The sequence below is a fragment of the Panicum hallii genome, chromosome 9 (assembly GCF_002211085.1).
Source record: "Panicum hallii strain FIL2 chromosome 9, PHallii_v3.1, whole genome shotgun sequence".
Classification (NCBI taxonomy): domain Eukaryota; kingdom Viridiplantae; phylum Streptophyta; class Magnoliopsida; order Poales; family Poaceae; genus Panicum; species Panicum hallii.
In genome coordinates, this window is record NC_038050.1 from 53,062,371 (window position 1) to 53,073,398 (window position 11,028).

At 38.4% G+C, this 11,028-nt stretch overlaps 1 protein-coding gene across 1 annotated transcript; it reads right to left on the reverse strand.

Moving 5' to 3' along the window:
- Nucleotides 1-826: 826 nt before the first annotated feature.
- Nucleotides 827-6,985, reverse strand: LOC112877167 (uncharacterized protein KIAA0930 homolog). Its single transcript, XM_025941382.1, has 12 exons — nucleotides 6,784-6,985; nucleotides 5,754-5,946; nucleotides 5,579-5,653; nucleotides 4,728-4,834; nucleotides 4,115-4,172; nucleotides 3,536-3,595; nucleotides 3,382-3,456; nucleotides 3,078-3,224; nucleotides 2,626-2,680; nucleotides 2,261-2,383; nucleotides 1,613-1,824; nucleotides 827-1,209 (listed from the first exon to the last, which is right to left on the reverse strand). Exons 1-12 carry the CDS (start codon nucleotides 6,885-6,887, stop codon nucleotides 1,186-1,188), a joined length of 1,233 nt encoding a protein of 410 aa, XP_025797167.1. The 5' UTR covers nucleotides 6,888-6,985; the 3' UTR covers nucleotides 827-1,185.
- Nucleotides 6,986-11,028: the final 4,043 nt, after the last annotated feature.

Below are 11,028 nucleotides of genomic sequence, written 5' to 3' on the forward strand. Positions count from 1 at the left end.
CTACAAATCTTTATTTCCAACTTTCATCTATTAAAACTATTGATTCTAAACCAATATCTTGAATTACTATGATTTTCGGGTGACATGCTGCCGATGTGACAATGTGGTAGCTAAGATTAAATTAACTTGTTTCCTAAAAAAGGGTTAAATTAACTTTCCAATTTTTTAACTTTTCTAAATGTATTACCAAAAGGTTGATTATCTTTACTCGCATTATGGAGTAATCAGTAACCTAAGTTCACTAATATATATGCAGCTGAGGTTTTCTTTACATAATTGTTCGGAGACATACTAAATTGAAATTGGGTCATTGTTTTCGAAATTTGGAAATTAGTAAATCAAATTAAAATTTTCTAGAAAAATTCCGACTGCACATAGTGATCATTTAAAATCTAAATCAATTTGGTATGTAGTGAACTAAAGTTTAGTCAACATGACAAAAATGGCTTAGTTTTATCTTAAACACTACTTTTTTTTCTTCTATGTTTGTATTACATTTTATTTTACTTATAAAAAATTATTTATGTTACAGATATTCCTAAGGACGAATGACATTTTCTAAGAGTGTTTTCAGTCATTTATGAATTATTTTATTCAAACACTTGCCCGACAGCACACGCTGCTCACAAAAATTTCTAATTGTTAATATAAGAGTAAAAAAAGAAAACAATTTGGTAGTTGAGGGTTGAAAACTAGACTCAGCCATAATTCAGAGTTATCAAATAGACCTTTTTCCAAACCAAATTACAGCTAAGCACTGAACAAAGTAATGGGCAAACTCCATATACGAATGTTGTACCTACTCCGCACTTCAGATCAGAGTATATTGAAGAACAAAGTACATAGCTTATAGGACCACAAAACCCTAACACAGCTCCGCCAAGTCCATATATAAACTTGACTGCAGGGTGTTTTTAAACATAAACCTTCCATTCCATTCCAGGAACACTGAAGTTCTTTAAGGCATGAAGGCTATGTAATTATAAAGAACTGAAGATTAAAAAAAATAACAACTGCATATTTACATTCTATGACTGTCTGTGTACAAATTAAAGCAAGTTGCAAACCCTACTCCAGCATATTTCATCTACAAGTACACATGTACATCTCGCTTCCACTTTGATTATTTGTCTTACATTTCATCACACATTGATTCCTCCTGGCAGTGAAAATCTCATTGCAGTCTCATAGATCCAATGGAGGTGTGTCCTGTAAATTGCCATAAAGCCATAAATCTCTTCACGAGTCATGTCAAAGAGAAATTTGATTAATGCAAACACTACATCAGCTTGATTAAATCAAATATGAGCACAAAGTAATCCGCTGATGGTTCGATCACATGTCTGTACAATCTGTATTTTAAGATCGCAAATCACATTATATCAAGCAAAACAAGACAACCACAACTTAATAGGAGTATGCACCATATTTTTTAGGCATAGATCAACATTTCTTATAAAGATCCTTGTAGCGTAAAAGGTTTCAAGCAAGTTCAATTCATCAACCATATACTACAGTGGCTTAATCTTAAATGAATGGCACGATGAAGCACAGAGGAAGAGAGAGCAGCAAGATAATTTTGAGAGGATTCCAGACCTTGGGAAAAACTCACCTTGTGCAAAAGGTCATGGGCAATGTAGTCCCAAGGAAGAGACACAGACATCAAGCAGCACTTCAGAGGCACAAGCTCACCATCCATTTGTTTGTTAGCAGATGCAGACTCGTAAGCATGCTTTGCTAGCTTTGATGCAGCAGAAGCTGCCCTGTGAACAAGGACCCGAAAGCTATCTCCTTGATCTTTCTTTGACTTCTCAAGGCTCTGATCTAATAACAACAGTAAGCACTTCCAAATGAGAATGTGTGGCAGGTTGACAAGCTGCATTACAAGCACTTCAAAGCAACAAGTTTGTATGTGGTTTTGGGTGAGCTAGGGTGCAAGATGATAATAGATTAGTAGGTCATTACTCACTAGCAATCTGTTCTTAAGTTTTGCATTTTGAATAATTCGTCATCATTCCAAAATGGAAACCATTAATGAGATTTGTACTTTAGTGTGATTCCATACTGTCAATAGATAGCATTTGCAAAAGCAAGACTGAAGAATACTCGATGCATCAGTAGTTTAATGTCCAGAAGCATATCACTACCTAAGCTGAGAGCACTCGATGCACCCTTTCTTATAACAACTCCAATAAACTTTTTTTAAGGCATGTGCAATGGACAGAAAGGAAGAAGTATTCCGATGCTAAACACAACAGACCTGCAATACCAGAAACAGCTACTTCCACTTCTCCACGCCCTTCTGGGCCCCTCATATAAAGTCTGTCAAGTTTAGTGTGGTCATGCCCAAGTGAGAGGAAGCTCCCAAATTTTGATCTGCCAGCTATAGAAAAGGAGAAACATACACATGAGAATATGTGACGTTAATACTGCTGATACAGAATATTACATTTACACTACAGTACAACAACTCAGCACCTATCTTTAGTTGAGCGAAGAGTTCCTCCAGTATAAAATAGCTCAACATAGGAAAGTGGGTACTAGGTACATGGGAACTCAAGTACTAATTTAGCACCATGGGTTAAACAATGTCATATAAACAAAGTAGATAGATGAAACTCTCACCATCATAAGCCTCACGGACGTTTTGGTAGCTCACATAACCTGAGAAGAGAGTTCTCTGCAATGGCAATCAAAGATCTTGCTGAATTCAAGAGTACAAATGGGCAGTGCCCGGGACAGTAAAAAACAGGACCATTTACTTGATTATTTCCTATGAGTCTTGGTAGGTATGTATATTTCATAAGAGCTCATAAACATTCTTCTGTAAATTCAGTAAAGGCAATCATGGATGGCTTCTGTGTAAATTATGCAACAGGATGAAAACTAATTGAGCTAATCCTTTTATTGAGAAATATCAAACTATTTAGGAAATAGATATATTGGTTCTGTAAAAAACATAGATTCCTGATCCTGTTCTACAAAGAAGCTAAATGTAAATGGCTGCTGTCACTAATATCTGGACATGATAAACAGAAAGCTTCATAGTCATAGTTCTGAATTACAAGAGAGGGAACCTTTGGTGGTTTTTCTTGGGCACTCCCACAGCTCAGTCCAGGCTGTACATTTGAACCAGGATTCTTGGACTCGGTTTCTTCGGGAAATGCTGCCCCATCATGTGCATTAAGAATCACACAATAGCAGTGTTCCGGATCTGACAAAACCTGCTCAAATGAGAAGGAACATAGTGCTCAATAGGGTCAATTTCAGAAACTAGAGAAATCATGTAACATCAGAGAATAAGCATTAACAACATCAATGATATTACCAGGACACTATGTTGTATAACTACAGCTTTGATATTATTACACAGAACCTTACCACTGCATCAAAAGTATCATCGAAGTCGTCCACTGAAAAATAAATGTTGGGATATGCAGGTACTGTTTCTACAGCCTGTCAACAGATGCATGGGCTTTTATTAGGACTTAGATGGACAGCCTCTTTCAAAATATGGTGCACAATAGAACCCTACCTTCCTTCGGTCAAGATGAAAATTTACACGGCTAGGGGACGCGTATACAGTTTTTGTAACCTGTTTCCATGAAGAGAATGACATTGTGACAATGTTAGTTAATACAAACATAAATGCCGCTCAACACCTCTGATGCAAGTTCTACTTGTTTGTCACATAAGTGGGCGCCTTCCCTATATGTTTCTTTTGATTCTTTTTCAGTCAAAGGGCAATAAAGAAAAGGAGAAGGCCGTGGAATTAGAATAGCAGAGCGCCTTCTGCAATGAGCATCTACTATAGAGCTTGCTATCATACAGGAGCAGTCTCATGTACACAAATTAGGCTTTCATGTTTCCCAAATTAGGAGCAGTTTCCCATATACTATAACTTGTAAACGTAAATCATACTATTTGCAGGCATCTCTCAAACAATTAATTCAGTATCCTTCACTCATTGCAAAGTTTAAGTCAAAAGATTTTCAAATGTACTAGTGAAAATAAGCAGTTGTAAAACAAAGCACAAGAAGAAAACAATATAAATATGTGCTCCTTCAGAAAAGAATCACTGATGACAAAATCGAAATGCTTAATTGTACTGTACCTTATAAACTGGAGACAACTGTTTGCTTTTCGCTACACCGTTGCGAAGATCTCCAATGCTGTGGAAGTAGCCCGTAAGAACCACCATATGAACTAGTAACTATCCATAAACATTAACTAAGGAATAAAAGATATCACAACTGATTCCCATTTTTCAATGAGTCCATGGCAATGAATGCAACAGGAATCTAGGAACTACAATTTCCTTGAACATCTCAGACAACCTCATGAAAAAGAAAGATAATTTCAACAGTTGTTCAGTAAGAAGAAAATTTCAATGGCTCTAGTTGTTCAGTAAGCTATGATTTATGCCAGGCCCAATCCTCAACCTGTTGCCTGGAATAGAGGAAAGTGTTTTACCCTATCCTACACGTGACACAAGAATCATCATGCGCAACTGTGCAACATTTCAGAAAAGGATGACAAATCAAGACACAAGAGGCTGGACAGCTGTATGTGGTTGGCATATCAGAACTGCCACATTACAATTCAACTAAGAGAGAATTTATTTTATTAAATCATTATGAAACGGTCGTTGCTGCATAAAATTTGATGCGTTATTCAGATTAACTACTAAGCACGCAACCTTTGGCATAACTGCTGCAGAAACATACCAAAATATTGCAACAGTAACACTGTACGATGTGTGAGCGATTAAATTCAAATAGAAGGAACGTTCCCAGTCAACCTCCGCCGTATTAGAATTGATGACCTTTTCAAGCTGTTTCACACAAAACAGATGAAGTTAATTAGCCCAGCAACTCAAAACAAAGTAACCACAGCAACTCAAAAGAAAGTAATGTACCAGAGAGACTTAACACCTAACAATATATTTAAAGAAATGCAAATCATACACATGATGGCTATCTCAAGCACGAAAATTACAATACTGCATCTCCATATGCTGGATATATATGCATGTAAGTTGGATAAAAGTTACTAAGGTAAGACTCCCCGACAAGTTAAGAAAACATCTAAAAAGGACACTAAAGCCATAATCCACTTCAAAATTTCAATGCAAATTATTAATTTGAACGGATAATTGCGCAAATTTATTCTTTGAGCACATGCTATTGTGTCAGTGAAAGAAAAGAAAAACACTGTATTACACAAGTAAATTTAAACCCAACAAAGATGAAGGGTGCATACCAAAACTTTCAGTCAAGGAAAAAACATCCAGAGGAAAACTGGTTTTATCAGCCTTCCTGTGAAGTAGGAATAAATATATCTTGGGAAACCTCCATAAAGAATGAAAGAAAACATATGTTCCATAATTGATAATGTAGATTGGTTTAGTCAAAGCTTTCCATAATATCCAATGAATGAACTCAACTACATGTGCCACTAAGAAAAGGTAACAAAGAGCAAGAAATATGAAAAATTTATTGAAGCTACTGCACCAGAATTGTGAGCATCAAGCATCAGCTGATCTGCAGTAAAGTAAACCAGGTGTTTCTTGATTTACCGTGGGAGCCCATCTCCGTACAAAAAAGGGAGGCGGATCTTCCATGTTATCATTGAACCCATAACCATGCAACTTCTGCATCAACACCCAGTAATATCAATATAGCGGATTTTCATGGAACCACGACCTATTAGGCAATAATGAGGACTAAATCAGCAGGAACAATAATGAGTACCATATTATTAACAAAGAAGACAAGGTCATCCTCTTCACTTCTCTTTGATTTTCCACCACGCAAAAAGAAAAGATCAAGCATTTCATGCCAGAATTTATGATCCATTCCCACATCTGATGCATCATCCTCGGCATCAACAATCGTCCACCCAATCAAATGTGAGTGTTTCTTCACCATGCTCAATAACTCAGTCCTGAAAGCATAACATGCAGAAGAGAGAAGATTAAGCAGCATACAAAGCTTGTCAAAGGAGTATCTGTGCCTGCAAAACATGTCTCTTTTGATGAAAATTCTATAAACAGATCATGGCCCCAATCAATGACTCGTTAACATAGATGACTGTAAGTCTGTAACAGTCTTAGAACAGACTAACTTGTGCAAATATAACAACAAAGGCGTACAAGTACCAGGGCCACACAAATGATTTTGACGTCCACCTTCGTATAGTGGAATAGGTTTACTAATGACGGACGTCAATGCCAAGATTGTGACTACCAAGCACCAACCCACTGCAGTGTGGTGTCAATTACTCCGTTCCAAATTATATGTCGTTTTGGTATTTCTAGGTGTATAGTTTTTGTTATGGATGTAGATATAGTGTATATCTAGATCCATAACAAAAACTATGCATTTAGAAATACCAAAATGATCTATAATTTGGAACGGAGGGAGTAGAAGATAACTGGCAGCAACAGCAACTGAAGTCAACCATCATAGGCGTGAAAATCACAAGCTTAATTCTTCAAGTTTGCTCTAACACTTTCTCCTAGTTATCTATCAGAACCGGATTAGCTTACATACCAGAACTCTGTACAAGGAAGGAACGATTTTGATCATAGGCTAAAAATAACCCATCTCCGCGGCCACAGGGCAATGCTTCATCATAGGTTAAATTTAGTTTCCCGTCTCTCGCTGCTTCTCTCTCTTCCCATGGTCGTGGCGCGGAGTGCCCATCCCCCCGCCCGCGTCCTAATTGTTGAGAGAAGGCGGAAGGAAGACCAAGAGGGAGGGAGCACATCGCACCACATACCTAGAGGGCGATGATGACGCATCCATGGCGCCGCCGGATCTGTGGACGGCGATCTCTCCGGACGGGGAGGGGGAGGGGGACGGAGGAGAAGGCGGCGCCGCCATGGCGACGGGATTGGGGGATCCGGCCGGTTCCACGCGCGTCGGAACTCGCAAGCAAAGCGGCCGCCCGCACCGCACGCCTCCTCCGCTGTCCTGCACAGCGCAGCACGGCACGGCACACGTGGCTTCAAACAAGGCTGGGCTCGGGGGAATGCGCGGATGGAATCTGATGATGGGCCAGAAGAAAACGAACAATCAGATCGTGTGCGCTCCCCCACTGGGCCGTCGGTAGGCTGTTCTTTGACTAAGCTATCAATTAGGGCCTAGCCTGGTTCATTCTCTTTCATGTCCGTGGTCTGTGAGGCATATCGTCTCCCTAGAGATGGCAACTGTGCTAAACCCACTAGGTTTTGCCGTTCCAAATACAAACCTATAAAAAATATTTAAATTTGCTAAAAAAATCATACTTATGATGAGTTTAGAATTTTGTCCAAACCAATGCCCAACGGGTTAACAGGTGACCCGTACACCTTACTATACTAGTTTTTATCGTAATCAACAAGTTTAATACAATAAACATTAAGTTTATAGTGTAAAAAAATACATGATGAGCAAGAAGTTAATTGTTCACTAAAAAATATTAGAGGGAATAAAAATATAAATAACAAGTTCTCTATTCAAGGGATCATAGCACCATACCCAGTCATCAATCCATCAACAACAAAGCAATAACACCCATATCCCCCACCAAAACATTTAGAGTTCACCAAAATAAGAAGTGAAAGTAGAAGAGATATTAATTCACAAAGCAAAACGATAATTGCACTAGGTTGGAACGGATTAAAAAAAATTCATGGGTTTATGGGTCCGGATATTGTAGGAACAATCCTGTGTCCATGGACCCGACGGGTAGAACTTTATGCCCATTAACAAAACCACGGGTAAGAAAATTGACCCAAACCCGTACCCTAGTAGAGTAAAAACCCGTCGGAATTTGGATTTCGGGTACCCATTACCATCCTCGTGATACAAATCTAACCCTGTTTGGAACAGAGGATGGCAAAACAGAGTATTAATGCAAAAAAAGTACATGAACATGAAAGAGGCAAAATTAAAACTACAGGATTTCAAAACATAGTATGGGAATTTTTGAGCTGTTTATATCGCAGGTAATAAATTGTGTCATCACATGTCCACCTTAGAAACAAGTCACCTTCATTTTTTCCTTTCTAAACATGAAGTGGATATTCTTTCCAAAAATTATACTTCCTATTTTTTCTATAGTTTCATATAATTCATCTTTATTTCTCATATAATTAGATGCTAAGAAACATAAACCAAATTGCAAATTGTCCCTATAGTGGTACTACATGTTCGCATTAGTTGTTGGCAAACTTGTTATAGTGCGGGATGCATTTGTTCGTCATGTAAAAGTATTTGTTTATATGAGGGGTTTATTTTTCAACTTTAGAATAACTTGTTTGTGATGTATAAATTATTAGTTTGTATAATTTGTTCCAGTGGGTATGAATCTCTGTTTAGTGAGTTTGTATAATTTGTTCGATGCATATAGTTATTTTGTCCATGAGTATGTATGCCTAGAGTTAAGTAAACAGGTGAGAGAGTATTTGAGCATCACTTGCCACACTGTAATCAGCTGATGCCGGCGCTTAAAATTTCAGGAGTGATACAAGTTCGTGCATCGATGCTTGAAGAATAAACAAAACGAAGGTATACCTAACGTGCGTGTGGTCTAGCAAAGGAACCAGAGGGGCAGAGGGCAAAGTGAATAATTGTGTCAATTTTATTGGTTGTCGGGGGAAGAAGATAGCAAGGAGTGAAGCTTTAAAGAGGAATCAAGTATCACGGTGGGTAAAATAGAATAAGTATCACAATGAGGTATCAGTCATCTAGAATTTTAACTTGCACTCACACTGTGGAAGGCATAAGGTCAGCTCCATGGTTCCGGCTTCTTTAACGCAGGCATTATTCATGCTACTATAGCACTACTATTCTATGAAATCTTTATTTTATCTCCGGTCAAAACGAACGCTAGAAAGGGAAGAAACCAATGGAGCTAGAAATTATGATTTCTCCGGCTCCGGTTCCTACTTGCTACAGTACGAGAGCTGGATCCGCACCAAACAGGCTCTAAGATCTGAGGATCATAGCAATGATTCTAAAGGAGAAACCTTCCAAACATATATTGTACGAGCCTCTATTATGTGTTTTGAAGAAAAAGCTATTCCCATACTCTATACGTGGACAAATAGAAGGAACATTTTAGACAAAATATGAGATATATAAGAAAAGGCTCACATGCACCCTCACTAATGATTTGGACTATAATAAATAAATCTAGCGAAAATAAGAGCATATATAATGAGTTCCATCATAAAGATGTTAAACCAACTGTGCTGGATGCTGTCAAAGTTATAGCAGTTGCACTCATTGGATAGTGTTACGACACGAGATCGTAATAAGTACTCCTGTTCGTGTATTCCATGAACTTTCCAACATATTTGGAGCTATGCAGATATTTCCATAAAAATAAAAATATGGATATGGTTATGGTTATGGATATACCTATACCGGTCGAGTCCGTGTGGTGACGTCAGAAACCGACGACAGGGAGCTGGTCCTCCTGCCTTGAGATCGTTGCCCCCGACACCAACAGATAGTGGTGGGTCCGTTTGCAGTCTACCGGGTACGGTAATGAGAGAAGAATGGCAGTAGTTTTTCGCGGCAATTTCTCGTGTGATGAATCTTGGCGTCTCTTTTCTCCCCCTTTCCCTCCGTAATTTCTCCTCCATCTCCATGTATGATGTATGTGGGCCTGCATCTTTGTGGGGGCCGCATGTCATCGACGGTACAGTCAATGTCCCCCAATAAAGTCGGTCTTTAGTGTCCCCAACAAACAGCAACTTCAGCCGTAACTTCCCATCCGGCTCTCCTCTAGACAGAATTGGTAGGCATACCCAAAAAAGCGACCCAGCACTATCTGTCTACCAAAGGAGAATACCGAGTGTAACGTTAGGCAATAAGTAACTTCAGAACTGTTTGACAGAGCTTATTTTAACTCTAGCTTCACCTATTTTACGTAAATCGAGATACTATAGCGTGAAACCGTTTTGTAAGCCTATGCTAAAATGAACTAGAAGTCAGGTGAAACTATATTTTTTTAGCTTTATCGGTTTTGACTTCACTAGTGAAACTGTTTTGGGAGAAGTCCTCCCAAATAGTCCCTTCTTATCGCTGAAGAAAAAGAAGGACCGGGAGCACATTCAGCTACCGTTGCTAAGTACTGTCATCATTTACTACAGCCCCCCTCCGGCACATGTCACGTGACTGCCGGATTACGTCCATCCTACACGTCATTGAATCAAATTCACTTCCTTCTATTTGTTTTGTATTAAAGCACTTCAGGAGGTGCGATGGTGCATTGTTATTTGTCAAATGCTATAGCTCAAACTAGAAAAGAAATTTGGAAAGGGAAGCTACATTCATTCTTGGTATATGTTGTGGGACATTGGGAAAAGAATGATTGGCTACAAGATATTAGGTGGTGTCCTGCAGCAAAGAAACTACACCAAAAATAAGTGTCCTACAATTAATTTCACGAAGGAGAGCGTGTAGCAAAATTTTCCAAAAAGAAAAGATGGCATATATCAACCATTTTGAAATATACTATTTTTTTTGAATTTCATTGCCTCACTAGTTCACTCTAACATATTACCTTGGCATGTTTTTGGGCTCTCTTTGTAATCCTAGGAAGTATCTTGTAGAAACTTCAAGATTGACACATAACAATCTTGCTGAACCTGCCTAGTATGACAATATGTGTTTGATTTCAGGTCATCAGCTACTTGATTACAAAAATTTTAGAATGCAATGCTAATAATATTACAATCTCACTACGACAAGCTACAAAAATCTTCATTTTCTTTCTTCAGTGCCTCTGTTTTTATAGTTCATTTCCTATACTAATGCTAATTAATACTTTTCCATTTTAAGTATACAATAAGCTAATTTGTTTTTAAATGTATGGCATTTAGAGCAAATCAATTAGTTCATTTTTGAATCAAACCAATTAGTTCGTTTGGGTGAGTATACTACGGAGGCGGCAAAGGAACATGAATCGGCGGTGTGGTCGATTGGGGTGGCTCCAGCAGTATAGGATGACGGGGCTCCCTCACAGTTAGAG

Bases quoted from the DNA above. Each gene is read 5' to 3' on its own strand.
- LOC112877167 (XM_025941382.1), bottom strand. From the start codon at position 6,887: ATGGCGGCGCCGCCTTCTCCTCCGTCCCCCTCCCCCTCCCCGTCCGGA. The intron at 3,596-4,114 runs GTACAGTACAAT...TCATGGAAACAG, and splicing joins AGTTGTCTCCAGTTTATAAG to GTTACAAAAACTGTATACGC. The intron at 3,225-3,381 runs GTAAGGTTCTGT...TCATTTGAGCAG, and splicing joins ATGATACTTTTGATGCAGTG to GTTTTGTCAGATCCGGAACA.